The following is an 18,526-nucleotide window of genomic DNA, read 5'->3' on the forward strand; positions in this document are numbered from 1 at the left end:
GTTTGCCCCATGAATTATATTGTTTTTAAGTGATTGAATCTTGCTGCACATGTGATGATATTGGCATTACATATAAAATCAAAAGCTGAAATTGACCTTGTTGCCATCACATCATGTGCCATGTTGATATTGAGACACAAATGTGAATATGAATTATGATAAATGAGGATACCGTTGAAGGTGTGAGCCGACGATGCCCCGGGAGTGTCGGGATGCCCGGAGGTGAGTGCCGGATGCCCGAAGGTGTGTGCCGGATGTCCTCGAGAGTTTTGAGATGCCTGATAGTATACGGTACGTAATGTCCAGGGGGAATGCCTGGTGGTATGGCGGTACGTAATTCCGGAAGCCCTGGAGGTGTGTGCCGGGGGGATTCCTCGTGATGCTAGTTGGGACGCAAGATGCCCGGAGGTGTGTGCCGGATGCCCGGAGGTGTGTGCCGGAGGTTCCTCGCGATGCCAGGTTGGGTGCGAGCGATAAAATGTGGGATGCAATTACTGGTCCCGGGAAAGAAAAATGTGGTGACCCAATGGAAAGATAAAAAGTTGAAATTGAATCATGCATGGTATGGTGACATGTATGCATAGCTGTATGATATAATATGTATAAGTGCATGGTGGTATGTGCACATAAGGCATGGATATGCATGAATGCTTGATGATGAGTGCATGGTGGTATGTGCACATAAGGCATGGATATGCATGAATGTTTGATGATGAGTGCATGGTTGTATATGCACATATGGCATGACGGTATATGCATGAATGTAAGGTAAGTTATGCTTGGATGCATGAATGATATGTGCTTTGTTTATGATGCCTTGATTGTTCTGTTTGATGCATTGAGTAGTTTAATGAATCTTTTACTTGCTGAATGGTTGTACTCACCCCTTTGGGGACTAACATTTCAGATTAGAAAGATGCCTCTCCCTCCGGTCACGCGGGGTACCTTTTACGGCCTTCCATCTAACGTGGAGGTCGAGTGTATGGAGCTTGATCGTGTCACCATCCTTGCTTTGACGTTCATACAGGTTCGTGTGCTGGTGATGTATGATGTGGGACTGGCTGGGGGCCCGGTCATCCAGGAGTTCTTGTCTGTCCACGTCCGCTGTGACGGAGTGATGCGGGGGATGTTGCCGCCACCACCACCCGATGCACCAGGGTGGGTGTGATGGCCCGCGTGTGGAGTGGGAGCTGACACTTTTTGGGGATAGCCGACACTTGTAGATGGAGGGTTATACATGATCGACATAGGGGGTCGAAATCTCTCTTTTGAGCTGTGGCCAAGTTTAGCTAAAAGTCTTGGCTTTTTAGTTGTACTGACCCGAGATATCCATCATGAAAATATAAATAAGAGTGAATCGGCATTATTTTTTCTTATGATGCATAGTTGGTGTGCATTGTATGATCGTTATGGGAGTAGAGGGATGGTGTGACTGGTCCTTATATTCGCTATACGCTGCGCCAGATTCTTTTTAAAAAAATAAAAATAAAAATAAAATAATATGCCCATGAACTACGGTTCTTCTTTAACCCCGAAACAAAGATATGTAACTGGTATTCATTAGGTGGAGCGATAGGTATCGTGGTGACTTTGCCAGATCGGGGGTGCCACATGTTGTTCGGTAGAAAACACATTTGCAAAGCCTCGTTAGTAATTAATCTAAATATTTTAATTTTTATTTGTTTAAAATTTTAAAAAATAATGTTTGCGACTTTTTCAATTTATATTTAACAACAATGTTAAAGATGTTGTGTAAACAATTTTATTAAAATTAAAATTCCTTTTTTTTGCTAAAAAAACATCAAATGAAAAAAATTTACGTGCCATCTTTCTCAATAACAAGAAGAATACTTCATTACAATAAAAACATGATAACATATGTTTTGAGGAAAGAAGCTCATTATCCTTAAAAATTACAAATATCCTTAATTACTTCCTAAATTTATTGCTATTTGATCACGTAAACGTACCATATCAGATGCTATATCATCATTTGAAGCATTACCCTCCCCATTTACATCATTAGAATCCGTTATATATAAATTGGGATACAAATCCACTCTAGCCAAATATGCATCATTCAGGGCATTTCTTCGTATATAATTGTGTAAAGTTATTGTTGCTATCACAATTTTCACTTGCTTTGTATATGGATAACTTGGCATACTCTTTAAAATCTTCCACTTCTTCTTCATACTCAGGATCAAGAGTAAGGTAAGGGTTATTCCAGGCAGCCCACACCCCATATTACTGCAAATATTACATAAGATATATTTCATGAAAAAGCTTCTCCCACAATTGTGCAATTTCCTTAGGAAAAAGTAGCTCATTTTCATCGAAACATCAACTAGCTCCATTAGATAATGGATGAACAATCACAGCAAGAATTAAGCAGGGACTGAGCTTAAGGCTTCAGATCTTGAATGATGCCATCTGAGTTTTAACAGTGGACTTGGCAAATTTTGCTGCCTTTTCTCTCAACTTAATTGGAGTGAGGTCTTTCCTGGCATCTTTGTCTAATGACTGTAGCACTACGATGAAGGTATAAATGAATGCGTGTCACTAGTCAGAAGTATTTCACATACACAAATACAAGGTTGTGCTCCACATATAACTGAAGTATACAGATATAACTTAAAAGTACATGCCTTTTAGTTCAATTGGTAGGCCATGGCAATCCCAACCAGGAACATAGTGTACTTTAAAATTCTAAAGAAGCTGCAAAAGAAAACAAACAAAACTAAAATCATCACAAGTCCTATTGGAACAGAAATACATGATCTTTGAACTTATGCAGAAACTAAAAGCAATGGGATGCAGAAGGTTGTTCTTCTTTATTTTCTTGAGATAAGACCAACATATCCTTCCACTCAAAATGATATGATCCATCATAACAAACCATCATTTACGATGAAGTACTCATTGCTCGTTTGATAAGACTAGTTAACCAGCCACCTAAAATGCTTTGTCAGAGAATCTTGTTTATTTTCACTGTAATCTTTACTCGATGGGATCATCATGAAGCACAAAACTTTCCTAATCAGCAAGGAAAGGCAACCTAATAAGTAGAAATTAGAAAAGGGAGGGAGAAAACCATTCATGAGGAAGTATAGAACCCACCCCATTATTTCTGCTGACAATCCTTTTGAACACCTGGTTTTCATCCCACGATTTCTGTATTTCTGGCTCTCTAACAGAAGCATTTGCTCTCATCCCAAAACTTGTCCTAGGTAGAGCAACTGTGTGCTTGTATCTGCCCTCATCTTGCTTACCCCCTAAAAGATTCCAATTGAGGAAGAATAATTATAACTTGGAGTTGTATCTCAAAACTCAACAATAGCACAACTTAACAATCATGTGAAACTCGTCCAAAGACTGCATATCACAGACCAAATGTTCAAAATGATTTACGAGACAAATCAATCCCACAAATTTAAAACGCTCCAAGTACCTTCAGCAGCTTTCTTGGCTGCCATAACTGGCCCTCGAGACCTCCGTTTCAACGAAGGCACATCAGTACTTGAAAAACTACAAAATCTAAGCTTGCCCAACAACGAAAAATCTTCGAGAGAAGAGCTTCCCCTCAAGTAAAACAATTTGTTGACCGAAGCCGTCTTCCCCAAACAACTGCAAGTCCTTTGAGTGAGAACCTGACCGCCGTACACAACAAGCTTTGTCAGTCGCAACAACAACAAACGCCACGCAGCAGCAGACCCAATCGCCACAACTTCAACAACAGAAGCGAACACCCTGTGGGCAAAACTCAGATACGACTGGCAATTCGCGACAGGGCAATAAACGATACACGCATTATTCTTTAAAAGCATTAAAAGAAGAAAATTCATCACCAAAATAGAAAATTTAATGAAAACCAACTGAACCCATCTCAGAAAGCAAGAAAAAGAACTCAATCCCTCCAACAATTTCACCTAAAGCAACCATCTTTCAACATCCCCAGCCACTACATACAAAACCAAAAGCTGCGAACTCTAGACGGACCAGGCAATTCGCACGAGCAACGAAGATTTCAATATCCCCAGCCACTACATACAAAACCCAAATGCCGTGAACTCTAGACGGACCAAGCAATTCGCACGAACAACGAAGAAAAGAACTGACCTTGTAAGGAGAAGCATGAATCACAACCATCTTGGGCTGCTCTCGGATTGGATAAAACGGAGTTGAAACGAGTGCTTCTAAAGCATTGAAACATCGAAGTGGGACAGCCTTTCGGCTCTAGGATTGAGTCGGGGAAGAAGTGGATAAAACGCTGAACTCAAACCTCAGACGACGCCACAGGACAGCCTTTCGGTCTAGGGTTCTTTGCTCTCAATTTCTCATAAGGGCTCCCACGAAACCCACCGTTCAAGAGCCAATATGACCCAACACCCAAAAAAGAAGAGCAAGGAAGAGAAAGAGTAAAGCCTACCTCACAAGGAGAAGGGCGAAAAAGAGCTCACCAAAGCCACAGAAGATTCCAATCCAAGAGCACAGTCGAGCAGCAAAAAGCATAGTCGAGCAGTGAAGAGCGCAGTCGAGCTCACAGAGCAGCAAAAAGCGTAGTCGAGCAGCGAAGAGCGCAGTCGAGCTCGCAGTCTTCACGAGGGAGAGAGCGATGGGGAAGGGTGCAATCGAGCTCGCAGTCGTCACAAGGGAGAGAGCGATGGGGAAGGGTGGGGAAGAGCACAGTCAAGCAGCGAAGAGCACAGTCGAGCTCACAATCGTCGAGGGAGAGAGCGACGGGAAGGGTGCAGAGCGAAGGGGAATGGTGCAGAGAAGGCGTTTTAGTTTTACGAATGGGTAAAATTGGTTTTTCGGTAAAGTTTTGAGGGTAAAATAGGTAACTTACTAATTTTAATTAAATGAGCTCTCAGCATTCCAAAAATGTTGAAAGCTCAAGCTTTCAACATTCTCAATGGTCCACTTTCACTTGAAAGCCCCTTGAAGAATGGTTGCCAAACACCCCAATTTGGGGTGAAGGGGTTTTGGGGCTTGAATGAGCTTTCTAAATGCCCATCCAAATGCACCTAAATTGCCTTAGAATTGGACTGAGGATCCTCCTTTCTTTCTCCGGTCCACTTTATGTCAAGAGTTTAACTTTGCTTGTAATCAACCTCCTGGTCAAAGAAAATCAATTTTTGACCCAAAAAAAAAAAAAAAAACATTGTGCCAATGCCAATTTGTTGGCACACAATGAATGACCGACATTCGACAACCACAATGATGCTTATCCGCACTTCTTAAGCGATAAGGATAGAAAATTGTTACTCAAAATAAAAACGAATGATAGGGTAAACTAGGATAACAACAAAATCCAGATTTAATAACTCAATGGTCATTCAAAAATGAGTCACAAGATATCCAATTTTATGTATTGGAAGCTTGTTAAATGCATATTCTTTACTGACAATAGGTGAATTCAACTATAGGCACTATATCGGATAACCCAAGGAGATGTAGTTTTTCATCATCCCATCAACAATACTATTACTTACTCGAGTATAACACGGGCAATCATAGAGTCTAACAACAAAATAATCAACACTTTTACATGATCACACATTTTCTAGAGTTTGGCATCTAATCACAATTGATGAGGATTTATTCATGAGAAGCTCACCATACTAAGGACATCCATAAGGAATATCGTTGTCATACCAACATTGTTTGGCCTCTGTTGGAGAATATGGCTTCGAATTGGGTATAACAATGAAGTCGGATCTTTAGAATACTCACGTCGGACTTTGAGACGTGATATCACTTTCTTTAAGTATTTATTTGCCCCACAACGTTGCTAATGGTCACCGGCAAAAATCCTCTATGATACAATAAAGTCTCAAATGAGAATACTAGATAACAATTCTAGTATTTCTCCAGGGTCTTTCTAGGAAACAATCGAAAAATTGGTTGCAGTTTTTTTTCTGAAAGAAGGTTCGGAAATGATCACTCTGTTTCTTTCAAAAAACGACAAGTATATATATAAAACAGTCTTAAAACACATGCAACTCTTCGTGAAAAATTTCCAAAAAAAAAAGAAGAACAAACACGTCCTTTTGAAAATTGCCCAGTTGAACAAATGCGTCTATTCATAATAAGTTGAAAGAATGACCAATTGCAACCCTTCGGGAAAAGTTACAAACCGAACGAGCATCTTTCCAAAGGTTGTCTTGAAAAGACACAAAAAGAAAATTCGGAATAATTTTTTATAAATAAAATTTCGAATTTTTTTATTTTAAATAATTTCCGAAAATTCTCAAAACAAAAGCAACCTTTGAATTGATTAATAAAAATAAAATAAATAAATAAATAACAAAGGAAATAGTGTTAATTAAACCGCGGGCGTGCTAAATGCGCCAAATAATCGTGCACCCGCACGCGGGTATGGTGGGGTCTAGCCCCACCCAATCATTCCTTTAAGTACACAAAGGTAATCCCACACTTATTAATTAGCCAATTTCCTCCCACTTTTTCTATGTGGGACAAGGAAAATGCACTTAGTTTGTTTTTACAAACAAATCTCCAACAGCCTCTCTAATGACATTCTACTTATTAAGTTACAACCTACTATAGTTCACTAGCAATGATGCGGTCTCTCACTTTGCTCTCCTCCTTGCTGAAGTAGTAACAACTTCGAGCAGAACTTCATGAAACTGATAAATTGGACGTGCTTAATCATTTTACTTGTCTCCCTTCCGATCAAAGCTCTAAATTGCTTCATCATAACAACAACATCAATCTTGTGCCTCCACGTAGACATCGAGATTTTTCTCAATTAATCATCCACAACTATTAGCATACATCTAGGACTCTTCTTCAAAGAATATTGCAACGACCTGTGAACATTGAATTGAATCCACTATACAATCTCTGTGATTTTTCCCACAGCCATATCGAACCATGTTTTCCACTATTTTCCCCGCTTATAGCACTTAAATAGATTATGTTCCTTTGGCACATAATCAAAGATTCCTTAAACTAAGAACATTCAGGCTTCTCTTACCAATGTGCTTCGTTGCATATGCCAGAATTCTGACTCTTTGCATTTGATGTCTCCACAACGAAATTTGTTACTGTCTCTCCTTGGAGTTTATAAAGGCCATTGTGTTTACTTCCTCTTATTATCACCTAAGCACCTTGAACAACATTTAAGGCTTCTTCTATGAATTAATCAAACACTCGACCGAACTTAAGGCATTGAAGGAAATCAAATTTTCTTCGCCTTTAGAATGTACCTAAATCCAATCCATGTCCTCGCTCTATTGTCATGAATTCTAATTTTGATGTCACTGACACGTATAACATCGCACTCAGCATTGTGTACCAATTGCACTTTATCCCCGTCCATCCATTAATAAGTAGCAAACTAGTTCTTGCTAGGTATAAGGTGAAACAAACAACCAAAATCTATAATCCTCCATCAAAAGACGAATTCTCAACCATAGACAAGACATTTTATGCATCCAACTTACTACAACTATGGCTAACATCATCTATGGGCTCAACTCCAATTTATTACCTTTGTCGTTTCTCAACCTAAGTCGATCCCTTCTATGATGCCCTCTTTTCCCATAATGCTGACAAATAGCACCGCTAGTCATAAATTTATTGTGCCTATTTAAGTTATTGTTATTTCTACTACCGAAATACTAGCCATTTCCTCTACCTTCATCTACTCAACCAGCAAGCACAGATTCACCAGATTGCTTCTATGGATTTCCTCGCTAAAATCAAATCATGAATTTTATCAAAAGTTAAATTTTCTTGACCCCAAAAAAATACTAAAAAAAGTAAGAGTGATATTTCTAATTGTTAGGTATTGAGGATAACACAACCAAAGTTATGTACCTCATCATCAAAATCAATCCAAATCAAACTCAAATTATTTTTGTTCATATTGTATTAATTGATATGCTAAAAAAAATTGAAGCATGTTCGCCCATCAAGTGAAATAGACATCACATCGCATCACATTGACCTTATTGATTGCTTAGGGCTTCTCATAGATGTTCGACAAGGTAGTCATCAAACTTGTCATCGTTTTGTCATTCATAATGTTAAATGTGATATTACAATACAAGTAACATTTGGTGCTTGTCTATTCTCCAAATTCCCATCATCTTGCTTCATCAACTTTGGTTTCTCCTCATATAAGGGCAAGTGCAAATTTATTTAACACAGATAATCCTTTGTCTACGAAAATCAAAATCCTACCCATTAAATTAATCAATTTTAACTTTTTCCTTCTGTCACTATCAATTCGATTCAACTTAACCTGGCCTCGCTTCAATGCCAATTGCTATGAAAGAAGTGATCCAACGCACTAAACTAGAAATCAGGAAAGTTATTGCTCACCGGATTTACATGGTTTGATTAGTTAAATTTACATCCATTGAGAAAGCAATATAAGATTCCAGCTTAAGTTGCAATAAAATAGATATGAAAGCTACACTTAAATCACTCAAACACTCAAGTATCCTTATTATTTTTATTAGCAAGACATAGCCAGATCAGGCTTCCCCCCTCCGATCACTGTTATTCCACGCCTTCAATTCATCTGTTGTGGACTTAGACTCCTTCGCTTTCTTTCCAGTTTCGTCTAAAGATCCTTCGCCGTCTTCTCAGAGATCACATTCACCAAGATGTTATCAGCAAGACACCAAGATGTTATCAGCAAGACATAGCCAAATCAGCATTTACACCCTCCGATCACTGTTATTCATCAGATGTGGACTCAGACTCCTTTGCCTTCTTTTTGGATTTTTCCTTAGGTTTATCTTCTTATATCACGTGCCACAAATCTCTATCCACAAGCAAAGCTTCTATCTTCAATTTCCATAACTCGAAATCATTACCTCCGAACTTCTCTACTTCAATCTGTGATTGACTAACCAACGACATCTTCCCAAGATCCGATTTTTCGGATCTCTCTTCACCAAGAAACCCTAACCTCAAATCAAGCTCTGATATGAGATGTTAGATTAGCCGCACAATCACAAAGAATATAAAGAGTAAAAGCGAGAAAGAGAATTTACGAAGCAAAGCTTTATCTTGATTCACCCTTAAACTAGGACTACATCCAACTGAGAATTCCACTATAATTAGCACATCGCACCTCTCTATTATATCTCTCAATTACAACAAGAGAAAGAGCGAACGCACACACATCTAGTACCTATCCATGGGATCAAGCCCAAACTATCAATAAAATATGGGCTCAAACTATAAAAGCTCCCTGACGTTGCGGGACCATCGTGTTGATAGGAAGTATGAATCACACCCCAACAGTCTCCAATGCTCCTCCTCTGCTGCTGTCGCCTTGTGCTTCTCTTCTAGATAGCAGAATAGAAAGGGCATTCATTGTCGTTCTCGCTTTCAGTCAAATTCCAGATCCATGTCGATTTCTAGTCCCTCATCTCTACTTGTGTCTATTGATTATCATGGTATGGATTGATTATCGTCGTTCTCGAGACTTAAATTGGTGCATCCTTACCCCATATCGCTCACGAAGTTTGCTGTATCACGTGATTTCGTGCAATCCAGAGAGCTCCTCTTCTTTCTTCAACCTCGCCTTGAAAAATCTGTGTCTGAGCACGAGTATTTGTGCTTATTCCTCACTGGGCAAGAGACTATAGTGTTCTAGGTTTCTTTCATGAGGTTTCAAGATCTAAGTTTGAATCGTTTATGTCCGTATGAAGTGAATTGTGGCAAAATCGAGGAAAGTTTTGAGACGTGATACATATTGTTTTGGCGTTGCGGCCAAGAAAACAGGCATTTAGATAAGTAGACTTCTCCAAATTCACAAATATTGAGAGACAAGGTAAAAGGGAGCTTGTTTCTCTGTCTAAAATGCTCTCACTTCTCTAGGTTTTATTCGTTTTCCTTTTTTAATGCTTCATTTCTTGTCTGTTTTGTGTGGTCGGTTTTCGCGGCTTGTGATGGAATTAGATAGTTGGGTTCTTTGTTGATGCCAGAATTTGACCGTCAGTCTTTGAGCTGATATAAGAAGCAAGTGTTGTGTCTCTGACTATGTTGATTTTCGAGTGAGTTTTGAGGTTGCTTGAGCCTTCTGGCAGTGACGAAATCTGTACGGTTGATTGGTTTTTCGCTGCCGGTGCTTGAAATTGTTTGCTGGATATATTAGTTGAAAGCAATTGTAGAAGTGTTTCATATCACTATGGATGTTGTTCAGACTTGTTTTTCATGTGCCGCTATAGAGAAGTTTGTGAAACAATTTTCTCAGTATCAAGTATAGTTATGACTTGGCAATCACGTTTATATTAATGTGTGTTAGAAATTAATAATAACATGGAACTTACCATTGTAGATGGATAATGATAAAATCCTAGCGGCTATAGTGGGTGCCACTACGGCAATCATGACTGTTATCAAAGTAGTTAGAACTAATCATAATCATTTTGAGAACTAAGTAAGAGAGCTTCATGTGAATTGAGATCACAAGAGAGAGTTATATATGCATTGGACCCTATACAATGGAGAAACTCATTTCATAAACCAAATTCGGATGATGCCAAATGCTTTTTTGGAACTCTGCAAAACACTTAGTGCAAGGAACTCGTTGCATTTTGCAGCAAATGTTTCTATCAAGGAGCAACTTTTAGCTTTTTGCGTATCATTGGGCATAATGTGAGGTTTAGAGTCATTCGAGGAAAATTCCATAGGTCAATAGACATTGTGCATGGATATTTCAAGGAGGTCTTGCAAGTGACCTCGAAATTATACAAACACATTGTGAAAGAACCAAGCAATTCCACTCCTCTAGAGATAAGTAACAGCCGAAGATTTTATCCTCCCTCGAAAAATTAAAATTTATTAAAATATCATAATATTATGAAGAACGTTATATGTGAATCTATGCATCAAGTTTTAGATGTTTCTAATTAGGAGAAGTCAAAGTGCGTTCTCACAAAATTTAGTTAAATAATGTTGTATTTATGCTAATATATTTGATGGTCCATTTTAATTATATTTTCACGTCACAATCCGCCCAATGCTCGATAAATGTATGGTGTTAATTAATTGGACAAATTGATGGATCTTTCGAAGTTGCATAGGTCGGCAAATTTTGAACCTAATAAAAGTTATTTTTCCATGGCATCAACTTGTTTTAACTTAAATTCCAATTATATAAAAAAATGTGATGAAAATATCGTGTGTCAACAGTGACATACGGATACGATGTCGTGGGATTTTACAAGAGATAGTGAAAGAATAACATTGCAAGACTTGTGTCATTTAGTCCATGGACATTGTTTAACCTAAGGTAAAAATGAGCTTCCGTGGGAAGTTTTATGAATTTGGGATCTGTTTATCCAAAGAGGACTTCTTCGTCAAATAAAAAAAAAAAATTGCACTTACATTTTTTATTAAGAGATCGATAAAGTTCGATGCTCGGCAAAGTTTCTTTGACATAATCGAAATTGTAACCTGAAAACGCCGAATTCTATCGTTCATGCCTAAAATTGTGGCTTTGTTTTCTGTGCTTGTGAATTCTTCCAAGTGTTAGTAAGTGTCATAAAAATGTGTGTTGGAAAAAGACCATTTACTTCTTATTTCAGGTAACTTGTTGGCAACTTTCCAACAATCTTATCAAATTGCAAACTTTTCGTTTTTATAGTTTTCACGTTAACAATCTTTGAACTAACTAACAAATTTCATTTGGATAATGAGTTACGGATAATTCAGATTTATCAAGTCTAATATGAAGCAACCAACCTAAATTAGAGTAGCTTATCAACTTTTGCCAAGCTAAGTTATTGACTAGTTTTGTGTTATTGTATTTCATTTGAGTTATTTACTGATGTTTAGTTTTTTTTTTTGGTCCGTTACTGATGTTTAGTTAATGAGCTCGATACGTGGGGATATTGTATTGGTGGGCTTGCACAATGATTTAACCCCATTGGGATGGTTCCGCCCAAGCCCAATTAGCTACTTATTTATTTATTTATTTGAGAATCAAGATGGAAGGCCTTTCACGCATCAGCCAAGCCCCAATCAATTTTTTAGACGAATTTCCACGTAATAGTATATAGTGAGAAAATTGTCCAAAAAATCCTTATTGCACTTTAGCCAATTCAATTCTAAACTTTTCAATATTATCAATTGAATCCTGAACCTTTTTATATTTTGCCAATTAAGTTCATCCGGCAAATTCTGATCTAAATGTACAAATGTGTTGTCCTATATGGCACGTGTGGTGCTTTGATGTGAATAATTTTTAATAATATTTTAATATTTTATATATTTTAATATTTTCTTTTCTTTTTCCTTTTTCTCTTTTCCTTCATCATCATCATTATTATTACTATGGCCGGCGAGGGTTGCCAGGCTCGTCGACCACCGAACAAAGGTTCGAGCCGCAACAACCTCGCCGGCCGTGGGCAAAGATCGCAATCCTTGCCCAATCTAGGCAAGGCTAGTTTCACCATGTCCTTGCCTATGGCTGCTCGAGCTCGACTCGCCTATGGACGCTAGAGGAATTGTTCATTTCTGTGTTTTAAAGAGAGGGAGGGAGGGAGGGAGTCCGGCTATGGCGCACAAGGGAATAGAGAAGGCTCAGGTGCGCCATGTTTTACAAATTGGAAGGGACAATTAATCACCCTCTTTGTCAATTGACTCGAACTCTGCTTGTTCATTGATGCATTCCAAGCAAGTTCATTTGCTTGATGACGATGTCTTCCTTTTCATCTTCCAAATTGTAGTGATTTCTCCTCCTCTTTCTTCTTCCCCTCTTTTTCTATATTAATGCAGTGTTGAAGAAATGATTTTAGTGTAGATGAATCTCACTTCTTAAATTGGTCAAGTGGACATGTTTGTTATTTGACTGGTCTCTGCTTGTTATTTTTTGTTCGGAAAATTATTTAAAAAGTTACTAACTTATTGTAATTATGTCAACTTAATCATAAATTTTGTTTTCCTTAATCAATTCAGTCATAAACCTTTTGTTTTTGTGCCATTCAATCCATCGATCAATTTTAGCCGATTAGCGTTGACGTGGCATTTTTTAAATAATATTTCGATTTTTTACAATCTTTTTATTTTTCTTTAATTTTTTCCCTTCCCTTAGGATGGCAAGGGCATCTCGACCCTCACCAGCACTGGACAAGGGCCATGGCACCCTTGCCTAGCTAGATTTGGGCAAGGGCCGCAACGGCCCCATCTAGTGTCAACGAGGGCATCACAGCCCTTGCTTGGTCTAGGCGAGTAAGACAGCGAGGCCAGCATGACCCTCGTGCAGACTAGGTGAGGGCTGTGATGCCCTCGCCAGATCTAGGTGAGCAAGGCAGTGAGGCCAATGAGGACCATGACATCCACCCCAGTCCTAAGGGAAGGGAAAAAAAAATTAAAGAAAACAAAACAAAAAGGGACCATACCACGTAGGATGGCCGGTGTCGCATTGGCAAACTCTGATCAATGTTGGCCAGATGGACTCAATAGATAAAAAATGCAAAATTGAAAGGTTTAAGACTAATTTGATAAAAGTGTAATAGGTTTATGACTTTTTGGACCTTTTTCTTAGTCTAGATGAGGGTAGTTGAGCTCGACATTTGGCGCACTCCAAGCCCAGTCCGGCCCAAGCCCGCTCATTGATTGGTTGTCCAATTACGCTTGTGCATTTATTGGACTTGGACCCGCTACTATCGCAAGTATACGGGTCCAAAAGCCTAGAACCAATCCAATTGGATTCCTTGACTCTAAGTTTTGTTTTCTACTATGGGTGATCAGTTCCTGGTCCAATTAGGTTCCACATAGGAACCAAACCGAGAGGACTAGTTCCCAAGAACCAGATTGACCAACCTAGTCCTGTCCCATGGAATCGATTACTTAACAAAAAAATTAAAGAATTAAGAAAAATACAAGAGTTGTTATTATTTTTAGGTTTTATTGCTATTTTTAAGAAATTAAAATATATATTTTTAATAAAAAAGAGTCGGCTCGATCCGTCGGTTCGGTTTGATCGGTTCCCCCCAAAACCAAAAACTGGACCGACAATCACTGGTTCCTTTTTTATGGAACCGGGAATCAAATCAATTGTGACATCCTAAAAATTCGACCCTAATCCGATAATATGAACTGGGTTTTTTATCGACGCGCCTATGGTCCTTTTCTCTAAGCTGATCACTCACGAGTTATCTAACCTATTCAGTGAAGCCGTTAAGGGATAAACACGGCAGACTTGAGAATTCGATCGGAAATCAATTGCTCGACTATGATAATCGGCAATGGTCAATACAACACAGTTAGAATCAATTAAGGATCAGATATAGGTCGATTCGATGGAATGGCGTAATTAAATTGTGGGTGATTCCACATGATTACGAAATTGCGTCGAACATCACTAACCCGATTTTCTATCAATTTTATACTCGATACCTATAATTGAAACATTGCGATTTTTACGACAACCGAAAGTCGTCTACGAGTCGGAGATGCACAAACACAATCGAGAATTATCGACCATGGGTCAAATGCGATAAAATCCCTAAAAGCTAGCCGGTAGGTTAGATTGTACTAAAATCGCGTTTGGTTGATTTTAACTACGAAATTGAACTTGGTTTCGAGAATCGAACGTTCGAGCGTGTCACGATTTATTTTTAGGATCTCGTCTCATCTTTTGGGAATTTTCCATCGAGCTCGGAAAATTGTGGAAAAAATCAAAATTGACAAAAAGAAATTGTGGAAATTCGGATGGGTAGCTTTGCTTGCTTATTTGGCCACCAAATTGAATTATTTGGTGAGGATAATGGAAGAAATTCGTAGGGGCTGTTACATGGAATTTTTGGGCTGCTAAAATGACTTAATTTGGTGAGGAATTGAAGGAAAATGGGAGGAAATTCGTATGACTGCTGAAGGGGTTTATTTTGGCCTTCAAATTGGCTTGGTTTGTGAGATAATTCAGAGAAAATTGGCCATTGGTTGGTGCTTTGACAAAAGAGGCTGAAGACTTTGGTGTCCATGCACTCAAGTGCAAGATATTTTGTCCTTGGACTCCATTGGCCGGCTGCTTGACTTCCTTTCCCCTTGTCCCCCCTTGGTTCCCTCTCTTCTCTCCTCTCTCCTCTCTCCTTCATTTGAGTGTTCGCACACCCCCCCTGGCCGACTCCTGCTTCTGCTTCCTTCTTCTTCTCTCTTCTTCCTCAAATCTTCATCTTCTTCCCTCAAGCTTTTCCCCTATGTGTTGCTGCTGTCACCCTCTCACCGCTCGGCCAACACCTCCGCCCACCAACCCGTCCCGAGCTCACCCGACCAGCCAGTCCAACGTCTGCCGCCTGTTTCCAGCTCCGGTTGCCAGCCCCTATCCACCAGCCTTCGGCCACAACAGCTCCGCCTGTTGCTGCCACTAGCTTGCCCCTGCCGTCCCCGTGCCGTGTCTAGCCCTCCTTAGCTTAGCGAGCAGGCCCCTCCAGAACCAAAACCTACAGCTTCAGGACTTAACTCCAGCAGCAAGCAGTGAGCTTGCAGGACTTTTTTAACCCCTTCCGGCCCTCTGTTGGGGTCGCCGTAGACACGAGATCTCACCGCTATCGCGCCACTGTCACCATGAACCCATTTTCTCGCTAATCCGGTGAGTTAACTCCCTAATCTTTGATTAGGTTGTTAATTGCACTTAATGGGTTAGATTAGTGCTAATTAACTTAGTTAAATTATTATTAAGTGAGATTAGATGGATTAGTATTAATGTAGTTTGGTTAGATTAGCTCTAATGAGGGTGGTTTAGTCTAATTTAGTGGATTTCTCCCGGATCAGTTTACTAGACGTTCGTTGTTTGCTATTTTTGTGGATCAAAATGTGCTATGATTTTGAGGTTGATTCCTGCTTGAGAAATGTTTTAGACATCTTCAGCTATGACATATATTTTACTCAAGATTTTATGTATTTAAAAGAATAAGACTTCAACTTCGTTAAAAACAAAATAGAACCTTTGTTTGTGCTGGAACCAGTGACCTTTTGGTGTTTAATGGATTTTTATTAACTCTTAGGGTTCGAATTTCAAATGAGTTCTTTCACAAAAGTTGTTCATCACATCTTTTAATTTAACATAGTCAAATTTTAGATCAAATGAACAAGTTTTGGATCTCGAACCAAGCTGGTTTTGAAAAACGTGATTTCTGGAAATGGACACAGTTTTGGTGTCGGTTTGAGCGATTTACTTCTCTTAATCTAAAAAGATATGGGTTAAGGTGTCTGCATGAAAAATATTCATTTATGTGTCCTTTACAACATATTCAAATTTGAGAATTTTCCAAACTTGTTTGATTAAGTTTATGGATTTAAATTTGGAAACGCGCGAGTGAACCGATTTCTGCCGGTTAGGACCAGCAGTGGCTTTGTGATTGTTCTTGATGTTGTGCTTGCTGGGCAATGCTTATTTGATGATATGGTTGACTTTTGGAATGCTTAGAGCTTACACTTGATAATATGTGAAATTGGTTGCTTAATTGTGCAATTGGATGCTTGGTTGTTGTTATGGACTATTATTGCAAAAATAAAAAATAAAATTGGATTTTGGTATTTAAATAGAAAAATACCGAGTGTCGATTTTTATACCAAAAATATTTTAGGTACTATATAAAATCGTGGGATTTTAAAATGAGAGAGTATCATGTTTTATGGTTCAATTTAAATGTGTGACCATGCACAATTATTTTACTGAGTATTTTTAATATGAAAAAAATTGGCCAAGACCACCGCCTGCGGTGGCCTAGCTGGATAAGAGCTCCCGTGACGTCTACCTAGGACGGAGGAGTTCGAATCCTACGAGTTGCACAGGATCTTAAGCGCAACGTCGGGGTAGTGGGTCCTCCGTTAGTATCGCTCCAGGGTTTACCCGCCAACTACCGGCTGTACGGGATTCCTTGGGTATCAAAAAAAAAAAAAAAAAAAAATTGGCCGAGTCCATTATTTGAAATGGAAATATTTGAATGCAAAACACAATGTTCTTGACCGAGTCCATTATTTGAAATGGAAATATTTGAATGCAAAACACGATATTCTTGGCTGAGTTTGGATATGCGTGTAATCGCTATCAATACATGTCACCCGATGAAAGTCGGGGAGGCGATACTCCTTCGGGAATGCCCTTGACAACGGATGCCAGTCGCAGTATAGGCTGGACCGATGCTCCTGTGTGGAATGCCCTTGACAACGGATGTCGGATCGCGGTAGAGGCCGGATCGATGTGTGACAGCCTGATTTTCGAGTCTATTTTCGATTGAATGAATTGGGTTTTTCATCGACACGCCTATAGTTCTTTTCTTTAAGTTGGCCACTCATGAGATAATTAGTCTATCAAGTAAAGCCATTAAGGAATATAAACGCGATTGACTTGAGAATTCGACCAAAAATCGACTGCTCAACCATACTAATCTGCAAGGATCAATACGGCACAATTAAAATCAATTAGAAACTGGAGATAGGTCGATTTGACAGAAATATGTACTTAAGAGTGGGTGATTCCACCTAATTGCAAAATTCGTGTCGAGCGGTACTAAACCGATTTTTTGTCGATTCTGTACTATGTGCCCATATTAGAGATCTTGAAATTTTTACGACAATTGAAAGTTGCCTATGAGTCGAAGATGCACGCTGTGGATCGAAAATAATTGACCACAGGTCAAAAGCGCTAAAATTCCTAAAAGCTACCCGGTAGGTTAAGTCACGCTAAAATTGTGTCCGGTTGAAATTAACTACGAAATTGAACTCGGTTTCATAAATCAAAAGTTTTGGTGTGTCACAATTTATTTTAGGAACATCGACTCATCCTCCGACGATTAGTTCAGATTTTCGGCGAAAAATCAAGAATTAGCAAAATTGGATCGGGAAATTCGGATAGGCCAAATTGGGTGCGTTTTTAGCCATCAAGTTGGATCAATTGGTGAGGAAGATCATAAATTTGATGTAGATACCTCAGCTGGAATTTTTGGGCACCAATTAGATGAATTTGGAGAGGAATTGAAGTGAAACTGAAGGGGAGATGCACAAAATTCGTAGGCCTTGGTGGGGTGGAACTTTTGGACCACTTGGGAAGCTTGCTTAGGAAGATTTGAGAGAGAGAAATGGGCTGTGGATAGGGCTAAACATGGTGGGGGCAGCACTCAAGTGTTTTGAGACTTTGAAGGAGCATTAAAGGCTCTTGTCCCCTTGACCAGCTGCTGCCCTTCCTTCTTCTTCTTCCTTGCTGTTCTCTCCTCCATTCTTGCTATTTTGAAAGCTCAAGAAACCAGAGAAACCAGAGGAAGTTGACCAGCCAACCTACATGCCCGCCCAAGCCCACTCGTCCGCCAGCCACTGCCGTTGTGCCGTCCTAGTCGTTCGTCGAGCCCAGCCACTATCCCGAGTTCACCTGGCTGCCGTCCAACTCGTCAAGCTCCCTCCAGCCACCTGGATGCCACTCGTTGCCATCCTCAAACAGCCAGCTGCCTCCTCCTACCCGCCTGGTCCCATCGCTGCCGTCTGCCACTTGCCTGGCCATTTCCAGCCAAGACGAGCCCTCTGACCAGCCCTCTCA

General features: G+C 39.5%; 1 protein-coding gene across 4 annotated transcripts; it reads right to left on the reverse strand.

Annotated features, from left to right (window-relative positions):
* Window positions 1-2,164: 2,164 nt before the first annotated feature.
* On the reverse strand, window positions 2,165-4,771 carry LOC104441693 (isoleucine--tRNA ligase, chloroplastic/mitochondrial-like). 4 transcript variants are annotated; one of them, XR_005550316.1, is made up of 4 exons: window positions 3,452-4,771; window positions 3,121-3,275; window positions 2,649-2,718; window positions 2,165-2,523 (listed from the first exon to the last, which is right to left on the reverse strand). XR_005550316.1 is itself a non-coding variant. In XM_039311060.1 (4 exons), the coding sequence occupies exons 1-4, from the start codon at window positions 4,147-4,149 to the stop codon at window positions 2,710-2,712; spliced, it is 393 nt and encodes a 130-aa protein (XP_039166994.1). In that variant the 5' UTR covers window positions 4,150-4,768; the 3' UTR covers window positions 2,165-2,709. The 4 variants fall into 4 exon arrangements, 2 of the variants coding, with proteins under 2 accessions (XP_039166994.1, XP_039166993.1); XR_005550315.1 differs by having other exon boundaries at window positions 2,165-2,531; XM_039311060.1 differs by having other exon boundaries at window positions 2,165-2,718; window positions 3,452-3,650; window positions 4,120-4,768.
* Between the last annotated feature and the right edge of the window lie 13,755 nt (window positions 4,772-18,526).

The sequence above is a fragment of the Eucalyptus grandis genome, chromosome 4, assembly GCF_016545825.1.
Source record: "Eucalyptus grandis isolate ANBG69807.140 chromosome 4, ASM1654582v1, whole genome shotgun sequence".
NCBI lineage: Eukaryota > Viridiplantae > Streptophyta > Magnoliopsida > Myrtales > Myrtaceae > Eucalyptus > Eucalyptus grandis.

What these genes read in the sequence shown, in the direction of transcription:
- LOC104441693 (XM_039311059.1), bottom strand. Translation starts at nt 3,845, where the DNA reads ATGAATTTTCTTCTTTTAATGCTTTTAAAGAATAATGCGTGTATCGTT. An exon ending in AGCCAAGAAAGCTGCTGAAG is followed by an intron (nt 3,276 to 3,451) that starts GTACTTGGAGCG and finishes GGAATCTTTTAG; the next exon opens with GGGGTAAGCAAGATGAGGGC.